At 36.5% G+C, this 18881-nt stretch overlaps 1 protein-coding gene across 1 annotated transcript in view; it reads right to left on the reverse strand.

Annotated features, from left to right (window-relative positions):
* lrrk1 (leucine-rich repeat kinase 1) overlaps positions 1 to 18378 on the reverse strand; it is a 78130-nt gene extending 59752 nt beyond the window's left edge. The window contains exons 1-3 of the mRNA XM_026267017.1: positions 18206 to 18378; positions 16581 to 16755; positions 5373 to 5539 (exon numbers count right to left, since the gene is read on the reverse strand). Of these exons, the coding sequence (XP_026122802.1) occupies positions 5373 to 5539; positions 16581 to 16647 (234 nt within the window). The 5' untranslated portion in view covers positions 16648 to 16755; positions 18206 to 18378. The remainder of the gene's footprint in view (positions 1 to 5372; positions 5540 to 16580; positions 16756 to 18205) is intronic.
* Between the last annotated feature and the right edge of the window lie 503 nt (positions 18379 to 18881).

Below are 18881 nucleotides of genomic sequence, written 5' to 3' on the forward strand. Positions count from 1 at the left end.
GCAGGCTTCTTTTTATTTTTTTTTTGTACTGAAAAATCAGTGGATGGTTTAAAACCGCATGTCTGGTACTAGGGAAATCAGCACTAGATGGCAGTAATTCATCTTGTCAAATTGAATTACAAATTGCACGTCACTGAACTGAATACATGGAATTGTTACCATTGAAAAAAGTCTCTTCTGCTCACCAAGGCTGCATTTATTTGATCAGATATACAGTAAAAATGGCTAAACTCTGAATTATTATTACCATTTCAAATAACTGTTTTCTATTTCAATATATTTAAAAAATGTATTTTCAATGTCAAAGCTGAATTTATTAGCATCATTACTCCAGTCTTCATTTAATTGGTTATTTTACATTTCCATCCTGTTTTGTGTCAAATTACTTTGCATTTTAACATTGCAAATTTATGCTTAAAAAAAATTAAGAACAAACATGCTCTATTCATTCATTCGTTACACTGGAAATGAAAGGTCAAGTTGAGCACATTGCATTGTGGGATACGGTTTTATTTAAAGTTCGCCCTGGATATATTTAGACAAACACAGTAGGTTGTAGTAAGAGGCGTATGCTAGTACTATACTATAGTATTTCAAACATAGTCATTCACTTCCAAATTACGATTTAATTTTAGACAAAACAGCCGTTGTGAATGTCACACTGTGTTTAAATGGGAGTATGCACTTCCTCATTCTTGGCCAGGTTCACCGTGGCCTACAGACACTGAAATCATCCTTTTTTTCCACTGATCTCTCTCAAGGGTTAGAAGTAAGTGCAAGACTATTTCTACTGCTATTTCTCCAGTTTGCAAACTGTATGCAAAATGCATATTTTTATAATCATAGTTACTTTTACACAGCGTTTAAAAACTGGAAAGTTTCAAACCAGCTTTACAAACAAGTATCGCTGTAATGATATCTGAAATTCCATCGAAGAAAATATCCATAAACCTGCAGAAATAATAAATACATTAGGGCTGCCCCATTCTAAAGGTTTTTCTAGTCAACTACCGTAGTCATAGACTAAACATTTTAACAGACTGCAATTAAAGTGTTTAACCACTTAATTTTAACCACCAATATTGTAATGTAGCACCAACAGTTCATGTCTATTACAGATATTTACCTTGAGAAAATGTGCATGTACTGTCCCTGATATATCTCCAAAGAAACTGACATTGAATTGAATCATAATCAAAATCAAATTGTAAGTTTGTGAATAGAAATTTTTGGACCTTAACCATAATGAGCCTTTAATATATAGCAATCCTCACTTATATTTAAATCTTGCCACAAAGACCCGGCAACAAATAGTGACTATGAATGTGTTGGGAAAAATAGCAAGAATATATTTTACTTTTTTATTAATAAACTAGTGTTTTCTCAGTCAGTGTGTCATCTGAAAAGTCTGAAGTGGATGCTGAATTATCTCCGCAGTACAGTGAATGCACTATTAAAGAGGAATCCTTGTGGATTTCATTATCAGAGATTATTTGTATTTAGTTTCTCCAGACTCCAGTGCAAAAAGCTTGTCCTGTTAATTTTCTTTATTTTACAAAAGCACAATGATACTGTAAAAGTATACAAATAAAATTAGCCCTTTCACAGTTTAGAATGATGCATTTCTCTTCTCTGTATGAGCAAAAATAATGGTGTATTTTGTTTCCATTCTTAACAGGAAAAAAACTGTGACCGTGCTGATGTCATGCCTTTAATACAGTAACAAAATTAATCGGATTCGGATATACGTCTAATAATGCACATTTATCTTGGGTAACAGCTGTGCAAAGGTCCTCCTAATTCCATGTTTCAACGATAAGTCATGTTTGAGGTCGATGAATGATAGATGAACATTTGGATTTCCTGTCTGTTACAGACACGGACAGTTTTTTTTTCTGCAACTAACCATCAAATTTTAGTTAACTAATGTTTAGTTAACTATTTTTGGGGCAGTCGTAAAATACATTATAAAAATAACAAAACATGAAATACATAACATTTGTGGCAAATACATAAAATAGATAAAATAGATAAATAAATTCTTAAATTGACCATTTACAAAAATTTAAAATAATTTGACCATCCATTCTTCATGTGATGAATAAACCAGGAACCAAGTGTGATTTTTTTTTTTTTTTTGATGTCTTGTGTTTTCTTCATCAAATAGGTAGTGCAGTTTTTCATTTTGAATGTAGTCCACTTGTTTTACAGTAACATACAGAAATGTAATATTTGCACACATTTCTAATCTCAGAGGCCACTGAGCAGCGATTGAACAGGACTAATGTGATGAGTGTGGAAGCAGAAGCAGAGGATCAGATGTGGGTTTGTTAACTGATGGCCGGTTAGGAGCCATTACAGTCACACCATCAATCACTCGTGACCTCATTAGAGACCTGTAACAGTATTTACAGAGGAAAATTTCTGCACTTGCTGACCACATGCTGCCATGTCATCTGTAATCACCTCACTGAGAACACAGACTTTTAAGAAACAAACACACCTTGAGATTATGCTTTCTGCCTTGCTTTTTAATATAATTCATAAAATCGCAGACGTAATCTAGTTCGTTGATTTTGTAAAATGCAAAAATAAATTGGCATAAAATGAAATGTAAGAATGTTTTTTATAGAACTCTTATGCTCTTTTCAAGGCTGCATTTATTTGATTATGAATACAGCCAAAAAAAATTAAAATATTAACAATTTAAAAAGCAGTATTGTATTTGAATACATTTTAAAATGTAATTTATTCCTATGATGCAAAGCTGAATTTTTTTGCCTCATCACTCCAGTCTTCAGCGTCACATGATCCTTCAAAATTCATTCTAAAATGCTGTTGGCAGGACATTGCTAGGTGATTGTTAAGGTGTTTGGAACAGTTGCTAACCATTAAAACCATAGGAACCAAAATAACAGTTTTCGATCCAAATAAGTTTCCAAAACCCCTCCCCTTGTCTGCTATTGGTCGGTCATAAACCGATATCACCACTTCAAACTCATGCAATTAGCCTTTCGCCGGCCCCTCCCCCAGAACGGCCATTGTCCAATCACACATCATAGCAACCATTAATATGTAAGCAGCTCCGACAAACATTGACTCCAAGCAAGATGGTGAAGCGGTGCGCCCATGGCGTTTGTAAATCGGACACTAGATACCCCGAGAGATTGTCTGGAGGAGTTATGTTCTTTCCATTCCCAAAGCCGAAAACACAACGTGAGCGGTGCCTACAATGAATAAAACAGTGTGGACGGCCCCACTCCCAGTTAAACGCGTCGAACATTACAGATAATAAAATAAAATGGATATCTGAATGCCTTATATTTTATTTTATGCATTTCATTTTATTATTTTATCTGTTATGCACCTTTTAAGCCAAAGCAATTTTCTATTTGTGAATTCTGTTTATCAACAAAAATTAAACATTCTGATCCTGATTCTCAAAACAACAGAGAAATGTTAGTTAGCTTTGAATGGCTTTGACACACATGTAGGTTTAGCTAGCTAACATACCCTTGTATTTGAACAAAATCGCTACTCGCAATAGACAATAATAGACCATAACATATGAAAGAGAATGACCAGCATGACTGGTCCACAAGGCGGTGCTGGTTGCATTTGAGGTACAGGTCATGGGGTTTCTCAGATTTCGCTTGAGACCGGTAAGCATTAGCCTCGATAGTAGTCGTGTCTCCTTCATTGCGTATTTTTATATTTTGAATGTATCCCTCCATTGCATACTGTAACCCCTTTTGTCTCGAACTGGAGGATATCGTGGAGGTATTGCTCCAAAAAAGGTCACTGACACGCACTGGTTTATCTCTTCCCAACATGGCAATATGTCGCGCTGGTCGTGTTTGACCATTTGTTTGTCGGAGGTAGCAACAGTAACTAAGGGGGGCAGGGCTCGGGGGAAAGGCTAATTGGTTGAGCCAAAAGCTAACATGTCAGGTGGTTCAAACAAACAGATCAGTGTCACAGTATTTACACTACAGGGAAATAAACATGCAAAAGGCATATGCTTTTTCTGCATATTAAGCTGTAATAGGAGGAAGTATTGTAACTTAGAAAAACTAATACACTTCACCTTTAAATCCAGATCAAAGGCTCATCATATCCAAATGATTTGTTGATGTTTTAGTTTTCATAATGGATTTCTACTGTTTTGAAAGCACATAAGTGATGTGCGCACTGTATTCTTCACACATCAAAAATGAAACTGTGAGAAGCAAGTGTGAAAAAAGCTGTGATATTAAATGTTTGTAATGGGCTCTGGCTTTCCTTTAGTAGTGTTTTGTGTGTGTATGTGAGAAGTACCAAGGGTTTCACAAGCATGTTTTTAGTGCACATTTCCCCTGCTGATGCAGATCAGAAAAGCTCAAGCAGTCTTACACAAAGTCAAGCCGGATCTTTGACTGTTGTTCATACTAGGATTAATCATCTGAACAAACCCCTAATTCTTAGTGTTAAAGTTTGGCCTTCAACTAACTGTACACTGTTATCTTCAAACTGATGTGATGCTGCGCACACACAAACTTTTTTTGGACTTGTCATTTCCACTTGATTTGGCACGGCAGAAAGTTAATATAGTGGAAAGTTGCACTTTAGGTTCAGCAATATTTTGTTTTATCTTATCTTATTTTATTAAGAATATTTTCGGTTTATTTTTTATTTGGTTATTATAGCAATATGTAGTAACACTGCATCAGCAGTAATTAAACTGATAGTAATCAAAAAAGCCCACCGACAGCTTATTGCTGGTAAGCGAAACACACACAAAAAATATCATGATATTATCTGTCAGAAACGTTACTGTTGCTGCCAAAACACTACATAAATCTGTAGAACAAGTAGGTTACGGAATGAAATTAAATAGTGTATGCAAACACTAGCTATTAAGAAGTCTATGTGGTGTCATTCAGTATTAGTTACATTTCTACAATCATGCTAAAAACTTCATAAGAGAACTAGACAAAGTTATCATTTATATAGCAATACTTTAAAATATTGCATGCATCATCATACATCTTGGATGTTTTTTTTCCTATAGAGTTTGTAGTAACACATTACAGTACTGTTGCCTCTGAAAAGGATAAATGTGATGCTATTTTAAAATATGGGCAAAAGAAGATATCTTATCCCGGTTATACTCAAGCATATCTGGACAGGACTGAGAAATGTTTTTTTGATGGTGCCACAAAAAGCCTGTCTGGTGCCAAACCACCATAGCAGCTCCAAAAACACAACATATGCTGGTCTTTCAGCAGGTGAACTGCATGCACAATGCACCCGCTTCCCTTAAAGTGCTTACAATGGGAATTTTCAGTAAAAAAAAAAATGATAGTGTAAAGTGAGCAAATGATCAAACTCACCCCATCTGGTCCCCCTACGCTGATATTTTCGCAGGAAAGCCGGATTAGCTCGCGTGCCCTCTGGTCCTCGGCTTGTGTATAGGCCTCTTGGATGTTCTTCAGAGTTGGAGAATGACTCAAGGAAACGTTGCCAACCACTGACTGCTTGGCTCCCATATCTGGAACGCCTGCAAATGGGGCATAGCCACCACAAACAAACAAAATACTAAGTACAGGAAAAGGAACCACATGCCAAAGCGAAGACGTCGCGATGGGAAAAGAGCTCCAGATACAGGAGGCGAGGGAGCAGCCGGGAATCAGGTCAGCCTCATAAAGAATTCACATGCCATTTCCTCCGGACTGGTGTGCGTGTATTTGCAGAGCTGCGCTTTTCCATGTTCACCTTTGATGTAAAGAGCACCTACTCGGGGGCAGTAGTGAGATGGGGAAGATCTGGAGAGACTGAATCGATAGTAATACTCACACACGCATGCATGCAGTAAGATGAACGGCTGCAGATCCAAAAATGTATAAAAGCAAATACACACACACAATCTGGACACAACACACCCAAACTAAAAAAAGAAATGTATGCTGGTAATGTAGTTTGCATGAAATATTTTTTGGGAAGCTGAAATGCTTTGTGGTGTGGCATGCAAACCATGGTGATTCTTTTGTAATTATTATGGATGCTGTTCTGTAACTTTGTGCTATTTAACAAATATAATAAATATACTAAATGTAATTTATAATTTGTACTTTTAAAAATGTATTTCTCAATGCAAGACCATTTAAAATTACATGCAAAAGGCTGATTAAAACTAATCAAAAACTGAAAAAAAAAAAAATACCTAAAGGGTGGTCCATGTGACTTAACCTTAATAAAATAAGGTCAGGTCACATTTATTACTTTAATAAAACTAATGGAAAAATAATAACAAAAATTACTATACCTACAGTATCTTGCAATAAATAAATACTACTACTAATAATAATAATATAAAATCTACTACTACTACTACTACTACTACTACTAATAATAATAAATATATATATATATATATCCATTACAGCATACAAAACAATCGTCGCAAAATGGCAGCAGCTGCGTTTGTACGAAACAAGAGAGTGAGTCTGTGATACCAGGATGACATAACTAAACAATTGTACACCATTTTGAATAGAGTTTTAACATTTTATTAGTTAAACAAATGCAAAGCTTCCATCAAGAAAAAAAAAATTGTTCAAGCAAAACTACAGCACCAACTGCTGTTACCTGGATGAGTCTGTGTTATTAGTTTTTACAGGTTGTTATCCAGGGAAAACATACCTCGGAATGTCATGACTGACCAATCAGAATCAAGTATTCCACAGAGCCGTGTAATAAATGTAAATAAAAAAACTAAATAGAAATTTTAAAACCCAAATTTAAGACCCAAATCAAATAAATAATTAACAAATAAAATAAATCTCTTTATACGAACAAAATAAGGCTTTGTCTGTGCTCAGAGGCAACCACTGCATTTTAATTATGATCCAAACAAAGATGCTTTATACATGCAACATGAGCTGTTTTTAATCTAAATAAGATTGCATAATTTTGAAATTTGAAGCAAAAACAGAATTATTTGACTAAAGTTTTGTGAAAATATACATAAATATCTGCATGAAACAGAAACAGCAGACAAGCTGAACGAGACGCATATTCATTCTCTGCCAGCAAGTGGAGCTTAAAGTGTTTCCTTGCTTACTGCTGTAAACAAAGCACTTATGAACACTGCAGCAGGTGGAGCTTCAAGCATTTCCTTTGTTTCTGCTGTAAACAAAGCAGCACTGCACTTATGAACTTTAATATGCATTATACAGAGAAAAAAAAAAAAAAAAAACTAGAGGTGCTCCGATCACGATCGGCCGATCGTTATGCGTATCTCCTCAGTAAAGCCGGTTCTCTAATCAGCGGTTAATTCCATCAGGTGCGTGATTTCACATAGAGTAGCTGTTAATACACAGAGCCGTTGTTAATAGAGAAGATGCGCAAATCACGTTAATTTTCAGCGTTTATTGGCCCATCTTCTCAGTTAACAACGGCTCTGTGTAGTAACAGCTGCTCTATGTGAAATCACACACCTGATGGAATTAACCGCTGATTAGAAAACCGGCTTTACTGACGAAATGCGCATTAACGATCGGCCGATCGTGATCGGAGCACCCCTAAAAAAAACTAAATATTTCTAAAGAAAGTCAGTTCCCCTCCGACATATATTGATATAAACTCCTACACCTAAATGAATCACAATTTGTTCAGCTTCTAGACCGATTTGAATCGTCACATATTTGAAAACATTTTCAACCGTCTCACTTTTTTTTTTTTTATTGGGTTTGTTTTATTTAATCTTTAAATTCCTTTTTTCCTGTCTATTTCAATTTGTACTTCTTTTATTTCGGTTAGTTGCCAGGGCAACATTTCAAATAGTCAATTACGTTTTGTAAGTTTTTCCATCTAATAATTGCATTTCAGCTTTATTTCAATTAACGAAAACAATAGTCAATTGTAATAGTTCAGACAGAACAACGGAAAGAACGACAGAGAGACAGAAGGAACTACAGAATGATAGACAGAGAAACAGACAGATACATAACATTACATGACTTCAGAAGCTTAATGTAGCGCATTAGACTTTACGGTGGTTTTATGGTGTTATTTTATCAGAATTTAAATGACATGAGGGTGAGTAATTGAGAGTGAATGTTCATTTTAGGGGAAATGTCATTAGTCTTTATTAGTAATATTTAAAGAGCACATTATGAGTTGCCATTACTCATATGGATGGACTACAGTGCACGAGAGTGTTTTGATACCAATCCAAGAGGGCAGTGAAGGTCAAATCAATCATTCCCTCCTATTATTCACATTACTCCATCCAGCCCTTTAACATTTATCTGGCAAATGTGGCCATCGGCAGACACTGCTCCATTAACAGCAGCACTGCTCCGATGTAAAGGAGCCGAGCTGTGGGTAAGAGCCGGTATGGCTGTGCGCTTTAATAGAAGAAGCTCATATGAATAATTGAGAACGTATTTTCTGATGAGCGGCTGGAGAAAGCCTGAGGGAGGGTAACCATTAGAAGACATCCAGCCTGCATCAATACAGGCTCAGCTCACGTCCAGCCCAGACCAAATCAACCTGGAGGGAAAACCAAAGCCAAGACAATAGCTCTGCTCTGGATAACAAGCTGAAAATCTTCACACATTTAATACAGCATCAGCAAAGAAACTCAAGCCACTTCAAATAACTTGTGTAACTAACAAATAAGTGTCACTGTTAGTGTTGATGCTGCTAAAGGAACAGTTCACACAAAAATGAAAATTCTGTCAGCATTTACCAATTTAAACTTTTGCTGGTAGCCATTGATGTACTGGAACTCTATGAAGGTCAATGGCTACCAGCAACTGTTTAATCACCAACACCCAAATGTCGCCTTTTGTGATTAACAGAAGAAAGAAACTCACGTAAGTTTGGGACAATTAGAAGGAGAGTAGAATTTAAGGCATATATTGTAACTATTATACTGAAAATTTAATACTGAAATACTTTTTAAATTAAATTCTGAAAAGTGTATATAAAAGTAGCAGCTACATTTAAAATTAAACACGGCCTATTTTAATTTTGAATTGTGTATTTTTTGGAGTTACCATGTCATTAACTCAGTAACATTATCTTTTATTTTAATCTTAGTTTAAGTTTTAGTAAATTTGTTGTTGTTGTTTTTAACACTTCTATTCATCTTAATTTCCAAAAAAATTATATAAGGTGTTACACTTTTTCTATTTCGTGCCCAAGACCGGCAGGGATATATTTTTTTCCCTGCTACCACTACCACTGCTACCGCTCGCTCTCTTTGCTCTGTGCAACACACTCACTGACATCACTCACTTTACTCTCGTGCATGATTCGTGGGCTAAATCTTCACATTTGGAAAATGCAGAAAGATGTGCCCCGGATCGTAGACTTCGCCTACACAAATTTTGCATCTAATGCTGGAAAGAGCAGTGCTAAATGTTGTGTGTGTAATCGCACAACTGAGGAAAATACTGGGACAACTTCAAACTTTAACAGACACCTGTCACAGGTGCACCCAGAAAAGCAAGTAAAATGCTTTCAATTGGCCAACGTTAAAAAAAACTATTATTGACTAATGCATATATGAAAATAAACAGAAGAAGCTAGGGTTGAGTAATGTTTGACAATTTGGCATCAGACGTCGACGATGTCTAATGTTCAGATTACACAATTTTTCTGTCTGTTGATAACTTACTAGTCACTGTGTCAGATCAGATAACATGATTTTTTTGTCTGTTGCAATAGTCACTGTGTCAGATGGAAGACGCAATTTTGACTCCTAAAATCCTGTGGCGTCGTGGACAAGAAACATATCAGACTAACATTTTTTATATATATATATATATATATATATATATATATATATATGTGTGTGTGTGTGTGTATGAATTCTGAATCAGAGATTAAAAACTACAAATAAATGACTTTTTAGTTGAAACGCAATCTCTTATAAGTTCAGAGAATTCAATCACTGTCAATGAAAGGTTCGCCAATACGATCACTTCCTAAACCCGATTTCTACTCTGAAGACTGCCCCGAAATGCAGAAAAACAAGACGTTCCCATTGCAAACGTACCTTATCATTCTGCCCGGATCTATCCGGCGATCATCTCATTACTGTGCGTCAGGAGCCCAGGCTCGATGTATGTCCAGCACCTGTGAGCATTAGCCTGACTCTGTGCCTATAGAGCGGACTGACTCCTCCCTGCCTGTTGTCCTTAATGGGAAGGTTATCTTACACTGCAAAAACATTAAAGAGTGAAACCCAACCCTTCCTGGCCGGCTGCTGTGTCTCTGTCCCTCCCTAGAGGACCTCAGATTGTGTTTGCAGCTACAGCCCAAGCCGCTCTAAGCCAGATTAGCACACTAGCCTCCTTCTGCAGCGTGTGTTCCTATCACACGAGACCAGACGACACACTCAATCACACACACACAAACACACAGACGTGATGGGACTCAGACATGAGCCACACACCAAGGGATGCGCGCGAACTCACGGTTGCTAATGGCAACTGTGTTGCTGATGCTGAGCCTGCGGGAAAAAGGAAACCCAACACCTACGACATAAGGTTTCACCTCTGGGGGGATATCGACTGTTTTTAGCAAGATGCTTGCTTCATCGGTTTTCTGGAAAAATGCAAACCAGTGCAGCCTAGAAACTCATTATATATGACATCTACAGGGATGGTCGAAGATTAATACAGTTGTTTGGACCAAATCTAATGTTTTGTTGTTGTTGTTGATGATGTTATCAACTGAACAACAACAATTATCATCAAATTTCGATTCAGAAGTTCAGACACTCTTGACTGAATTTGATTGAAGCATTTAGTGTTGTAGGCAAATTAAATATTCCCTAAGAAATATCGTCCCCTTGGAATTATAAAGTTCTATCTGCGTTCTGAGTAGTTTTGAGATATTGAGCTTTAAAATTTTTGGGTTCCATAGACTTCTGTAGATAGAACCTTTTTGTCTTTTCAATAAAAAATCCCAAAATGTAAACAACTTAAAATAAAACATCACATAATGTAAATAAATTGTCACAGAATAAGAATATGTGAATAACTCAATTTTGACAAAAATGTCAGATAGAATCTTAGAATTCCAAGGGGACAATATGTGCCACTGTTAAATTTGTACCAAAATATAATTTGATATTACAAAAAAAAAAAAAAAAGAATTATATACACCACATTCTTTAGTATGATTCTTTATTATATCCAACATACAGAAATATTTTAAAAAATATAGCTGCAAGCAGCAATTACGGGGCCAAGCACTCCAACGGCAAATGTAGGAGCTAAGAATGGCATGGAGCATCACACCAAATGCATTAATGAGCAATAACAGCAATTTTAGGATTATTGTAATTGAAATGGCTAAAAAAATCATAAATACCACCTCTAGTAGCATGATTACTTGGCTTATCAAGTTTGACCAATAGGTGGCACCGTTATAAAATCAATTTGGTGTACTCTGTGTGACTTTTGAATGACACACACAAAGTTTGGTGTTAATATGCCAAAGCATTCCAGAGATACAGCCTCAAGTGTCATTTTCTCATTGTGCCTCAACTTCGTCGCTGTGGTATGCAAAAACTTTTTTTAAAAAAAGTTTTAGCAAAAACTATCGACACAAAGTCCATAACTTTGTGTCAGCATAGTCTGAAGATCATCTGATTCGAATTTGGTGAAAATCGGACCTACTATTGATGTGGAGTTTGAAAAAGTAGGTTTTCAACATAAATCAAAATGGCGGACCGGAAGTTCAACTTGCTCTGGCATATTTGGTATCGATGTTATCGGCATAAGCCAGGGAATATTTTGGGCCCAGTTTCATTCAAATAGGCTAATGCAATAAAAAGTTATTAGCATTTTTACAAGTGTAATTATTCATGGTTAATGAATGGTTTATTACTCTTGACCAATAGGTGGCGCTGTTACCAAATTTATGTGGCATGGTCAGTGTGAGGTCACGATGACATGTACAAAGTTTGGTGCAAATATGTCAAAGCGTTGCAGAGATACAGCCTCAAATGCATTTTGGCACCCTTCCAGCAAATTCGTTGATGCGCAAAATGAAAATCGTTTCGGATATCGACACGAAATCCATAACTTTTTGCCAGCAAGGTCTAAAGATGATCCACATCAAATTTGGTGAAAATCGGACTAACGGTCTAGGAGGAGTTCGAAAAAGTAGGTTTTCAACATTAATCTAAATTTTTGCATAATTGGTATCAATGCTCTCGGCATGACCCAGAGAATATAGAGAGACAATTTTAATTTTAATAGTCTAATTTATTCAAAAGTTATTAGCATTTATTTTATATTTCATTATAACTCTTGGCCACAAGGTGGCGCTGCCACCAAATGTTTTGAGTACATTCAGGGCATGGAGCCGAATATTTTTGTAATTATTTGCGAAACGATACGATGCTGCGTTCAAAAAATACAGCATTTTAAAACATAATTCAAAATGGCCGATGCCTAAAATGGCCGACACAGGAAAATTGGATATCATTCGACTCGACTAGTTGTTTGATTTTTGGCCAATCCATTCAGAAGTTATAAGCCAAAATATGCATTTTTCATATCTCCTGACCACCACGTGGCGCTGTGTCGAAACACTGCAGGTAGTCTCAAGTCATGCTTATTATAACACACACCAAGTTTGGTCTCAATATGCCAATCTGTTGCCGAGATATAGCCTCACGTGTATTTTTGCGTGCTTTTCGTCATATTTTTTCACGTGTCATTCGAGAACGGTTGAACGAATCAACTTGAATTCCATAACTTTTTGCCAGCATGGTCTGAAGATGATCTGAGCCAATTTTCGTGAAAAGTGGACAAACCGTCTAGGACGAGTTCGAAAAAGGAGGTTTTTCGAAAAATTAAAAATAGCCAAAAAACTAAACCTTGCGATTTTTGAATGTTGGTATTCATTCGAGCCAAGGATTCAGAGGAAAAAAGAATTTCCATTTTCTGGCTTACGGTTCAAAAGTTATTAGCATACAAACATTGAAAGTTTGGACAAGTGGTGGCACTAGAGAGTAAGAGATAGATACTTCAATTTGCTATAGTTAATGTTGGGACTGTCCTCTATCAGTGTGCCAAATTATACAACTTTCCCGCAATCGGTTCTATGGGCTGCCATAGACTTGCGGCGGAAGAAGAATAATAATAACGCCAACGATTACAATAGGTGCCTACGCACCTTCGGTGCTTGGCCCCTAATAAATACATATGTAGTTGCTGGGAGATATATATATATATCGTAATTACTCAAATAAAAGCCGGGGCCTTTATTTAGACCAAGAGTAACTAATTCAGTCAAGCGTGTCCAAACTTTCAATCACAGATGCATATTTAGAGATATTTATATTTACTTTTGATATTAGTACTGGTCAACAACAAATGAGATTGTGCTCAATCAACTATATGAATCTGTAGTCGTGCCTATATTAATCAGAGAGCTGAATGCACAAGTGATGCTAGCATACTGGCCAACCTCACATTCAGACTTCAGTATATGTGAGAGGAAGAGACGTTCACTGCTATAAACACCTTTCTGAAGACCAGCTGAGTTTCACTTCATATTTCTATAAATGCTGAGCAGACTTTTAAGTTCCTCGAACCATAACTGCACCACAGATGGTGTATCAGGTTTCAGAAGGGTGAAAAGAATAACCAAAACCAAAAAAAACTTTTATAATACATTTGCTTCTTACCTGATGCATCTGCTCCATGTTATTTTATTCTCAGTACCACCATACCATACTCTTACAAGAAACAGTAAACTTGCGGAACTGGTGTTTCTCTCAGAGGGAAATATTAACCTTCGTAGTGGCAAAATTATGCAAAATGACTAATTTAACATGCCGTTTATAAAGCAATGAGGAAGTTTCAATGAGAAATATGTCACTTTTTTTTTTAAGGTTTATTTAGAGACTCTGCTGTCAGTCTGTTTTGAGAAGTCAAATTAATGTTTTTTTTTTGTTTGTTTTTTAAAGTAGATTACTGCCAAATAAGGTCATAAATGAACGCTGAATAAAGTGCCATCTGCAACAAATATACAGAAAAAAATATTCCAGATTTCAAATAATAAAATATCCAGAATTTCAGGTTTTATGAAGTTCATTTAAGACCAAGCCAAGACAGTTTAAGGAATAAATTGAAGGAAACAAAATACATAAATAATGCGTACAAAGGAAAAAGCTTAATTACATTATGTAGATAACTAATAAAATGGATTAAAATGAGAACAATTATCTTGCAGAAGGGCTCAGAAAAATCTACTTTATCAAAGGGTAAACAAGATTTGGAGTGCATTCAGAACTGAATGTCACGACTTGATGAATTTAAGACTTTTCAGGCCTTAAATTGTGGAAAAGTGAATTAAATATCATGATTTTGCTCATTTCAGTACTTGAGTTGCTGCTGCTCTGAAGTACAACCGTTATGCAGCAGTGTAACTCAAACTGATGCAAAACCAGTAAATGTGAGAAAAAGCTGCAGCAAACAGATAAAACTCACTTTACAGGATAATTGTGACAAGATAACATCGTGAATATTGATATAATGCTGATGCTCCAGTTTGTACTTGTGGAAGTTTTTAATAATGTGTTATTGCAGCGTAGGGCATTGAAGCCAATTACATTAACGTAATGACCAATCAGACGGTCTGAATCCACTTAATATTGCTGAAAAAGTTCACCCAAAGCACATTTGTGAATCCCTTCATTAATTACAAACAACACCATGTAAATAAGAGATTGACTGTGCAGAGCTGTCAGCTGCATTGATTATAATGGGAGTTTCTCTCAGTCAGAGCTTCAGTGATTACACTAGAGCGCTCTTTGTTCACTCTCTGTATATAATATATGTTTGTCACGCTGTTAACTGCACATTGCAAAGATTCTGGCCTTATTTAAATGGTGAATTGACTCTGAAACTGCGATGACTGACAGTGATAAGCATAGTAACAGATGGGACAAAACAACTACTGTATGTCAAAACAGATCTGTGCATTAAATGCAAAATGTATAGTTTGCATTTAAAGTGTAAATGCAAAGTGTAAATGCAAACTAATAAATCTGACACTTTTTCTATGTAATGTGTTGCTTTTTACTAGTAGATTGAACTTTATTTGTAATGCAATAATAGTTAGTCAATAATAGTTCAATAATAATAATAAAAATACCATTTAAATTTTCTCTCTTAAGGGGGGGGGGGGGGGTGAAATGCTATTTCATGCATACTGAGTTTTTTACACTGTTAAAGAGTTGGATTCCCATGCTAAACATGGACAAAGTTTCAAAAATCAAGTTGTACGTTTGAAGGAGTCTTTCTGTTCCAAAAATACTCCTTCCGGTTTGTCACAAGTTTCGGAAATTTTTTTTTCGAGTATGGCTCTGTGTGACGTTAGATGGAGCGGAATTTCCTTATATGGGTCCTAAGGCACTTCTGCCGGAAGAGCGCGCGCTCCCGTAGAGCAGCACTGAGAGCAGAGACATTCACTGATCAGAGCGAGAGCGAAATGTCACAAAAGAAGTGTGTTTTTGTTGACAGGGCAAGACAACCCTGCACAGATTACCCCCCTCAAAAAAAAAACAGCATTAAGGGATCAGTGGATGGAGTTTATTTTTACAGAGCATCAATGGAGTTGTGCAAGTGTTTTTGTTTGTTCCCCTGCATTTCGAAGATGCTTGTTTTACAAACAAGGCCCAGTTTGACGCCGGATTTGCATATCGTTTATTTCTTAAGGATAATGCAGTCCCAACGAAAAAGGGTCACGATCTGTAGTCGTTGCTGCTGCTGCTCTTGTTCAATTTCAGCCTCTGGATCTGATTCTGGATCATAAATAAACGGCTGAATCTGACTGTTAGCCATGGTTTGTTTTGGATGATGTTTTTTCCCTCACGGTAATGTCACAGTTTCTAGCGCTCTCAACGCAAAAGCCTACTCGCGCTTGTGATTCTTTAGCTCCGCCCACACGTCACGCCTCCAGCCACTCGTGTTTTTCCGGGAAAAATCGGTACAGATTATCTTTCTCTTATAAATATAATAAAACTAAAGACTTTTTGGAGTTATGAAGGATGCCGTACTACTCTATAGGTACTCAAGATTACAGGATATTGAGTGAAAACGAGCAATTCACCCCCCCTTTAAGTTTTACTAAACATGCACTGTTCTTTATAAAATGGTTTTTAATTCAGTTTTCTTTTGAAGCTGCTTATTTGTCTATGGTATCTATTTAGTATTAATACCTAAAAATTTCAGTCATAATTTACTCACTCTCATGTCGTTTCAGACCTTTCTTTTGTGGATCAGATTTTGAAAACTGTTGATAACAAAGCTGTTTTGGTTACCGATGACGTTTATTTCTATGAACAAAAAATACTGAGATGTTTCTCAAATTATCTTCTTTTATTTTCCATAGTTTACGTTTGTGTGTCATACATTTTATGTTGAATGAACTAAAATATTTCACTCTAAAGCTACAATTTGTAATGTCTGCTTGATTCTTTCTCATTTAACACAAAATATTTTTGTGATTAGTTTGAGATTATTTTTGGACCCTGCTGGATTGGATGTGTGAAGGTTTCTTACCAGCTTGCTCCTCCATGCTGCTGCCGCCTGGATCCACAGTCTCTTTGACGTACCAGTATGACGACATATTTCAGGCTGAAAGCTGCAGAGTCATTCGCAAGACGTCTTCATGGACTGATGATACATAAAATGCCCCTTCAGGAACAGATTGCATGACATCCATCCATTCATTTGTCTTCAAAACAAAATTCAGAGACATTAAAGTAAAACATAACCAGACAGACAACACTATCTAGAATGCAACAGAATATAGATCTTGCTGTTTTTGACATTAAAGTCAAAATGAAATAAAATTGGCCCTTTTTAATACACATTTCTGATCTCATTCATTAGTGCAGGTCATTAAAAAGCAATTTTTACGATCTCCTAAATTTTCAAATGCATTCTTCCAACAGTTCAAACCTGCATTTTTTTTTTTTTTTGATGAATATCCAATCTTTCTTCAAAACAGATCCAGTTATGAAGCAAAGCCGATTGAAAACAATGTATAATTTCAATAGAACACTTGATTTGAATATGAAAATCAATCAAGGAAGCGACACAACAGGCATCAGAGACTTTCTTATGCAGTTCCTCGAACATAACGCCAATCTTTTTATAGAAGTCCAGTGCAAAGGAAGTATTATCATTTTTCGCTTTCGATTGTAAAAGCTAGACGTTAACCAATCCATGAACCAGTTGACCAATTCTTCTAGACATCTACAACCCACACCAAAAAGCCAAAGCATCCAGCAAACAATTTCGAGAGCTGAAGTGTAGTGGCAGCTAAAGACGTGACTCATTTTTCCTTGGCTTGAGGTCATCAGTCATTTGGTTACAAACAAAACAAGCTTTCTTTTGTGAATTACAGTAGGCTACATTGCAGGGGTGGTACGGCCAGACACATTTAGACTCTTATTTTGCAATTTAACGTTTTAAAATAATGGACGTGTCTCATGAAATATCAAGCAGAACCATGGTAAACATTTCAATACTAGATCAAGTACCACTTCACTGACCAGGCTTACATAGGCCTACTCCAAAGATTAAAGTATACAATTCATGTAGAAGACACCGGGGCTAGTTGTCACATACACTCCAGTGATCATTTCCCACTTTGTGCTTATTTTTAAACTTCCCACTTCTCTATAGAAACAAACTTAAGAGGCACGACTACGAAAACTTTACTTATTAAACAATTCTGAAACATTTGACACACTGAACAACACACAACAGCCCAAAAACAGTTCATGCCGTCACGGGCTAAGCTGTCACAATTTACACTTAATTGGTTTTACGCAAAATTTAAGCATTAAAACGGTCACTAAAACCAAATATATGTACAGCACGAACAATTCAACATGCAAAACCAGTGCTAGAAAAACGTATGGACTTTTGACTCCACACCTCAGGGTTACTGAGATTTGTGGCAACTTCTCCGTGTGTGACAACTTGCCCCAGTCGCCCAGTTTTCTGAATGAATGTCAGTGTTTACAATGTGTCACCTGCACTGCAAACGCTGCACGACGCGCTAAAATCCACAAACACCCGCTGCACGCGCCCGAGCGAGTTGTGTCACAAACAGTGCGGTCGAGATGAGTTTGTGGAGTATAGACAACATCACAAGAGAGTTTACTGGTACTTACCACATGCTGATGTCTTGCAAACCGCGGACTAAAGCGGGACGCCTCTGATGCCTTTGGTTTGTATGAGTTTGGCAGACACTCGCGGATCGCACCACAGAATTTCTACTTCCTGATCTGAGGGACACACTCTTTCCTGAGGAGCCCAGAGCCAGTCAGTTCTGCTGCTCATGCGATGCGCGCACGCGCCGCTTCAACCTGCCGGGGAATTTCAGTAGACTTCTTTTGTTTGAGTTCATTTATATTTTTACTACCAAAAAAGTTGTTATAAACCCGTTTCGATGTATTTCTTATGTGGAAACACAAAATAAAGTAATTCTGGATATTTTATGCAAAAAAAAAAAAAAAAAAAAATATATATTTTTGTGTTCTACAAAAGAAATACAATCATTCAGGGTTTGAACAACTTGAGGGCGAGTAATTTTTTTTTTTTCTTTGGTTGACACTTTTTTTCTCATAGGCTTTCTCCTAGCCATTTTTCTCATAGGCTATGTACTTCCACAGAAACCTGTTTACATGATTATGTAACATGATTATGTGGTTATTAGCGAAGTATGATTAGATAATACGTCCTCACAGGAATGTGCCACCCTAACCCTAAACCTAACCCTGCCCTAAGAAGCAGAAACAAACATTAATCTAAAAGAGCACACACCACAGATTCCTATTTATACTGTAC

The sequence above is a fragment of the Carassius auratus genome, chromosome 7 (assembly GCF_003368295.1).
Source record: "Carassius auratus strain Wakin chromosome 7, ASM336829v1, whole genome shotgun sequence".
Lineage (NCBI taxonomy): Eukaryota > Metazoa > Chordata > Actinopteri > Cypriniformes > Cyprinidae > Carassius > Carassius auratus.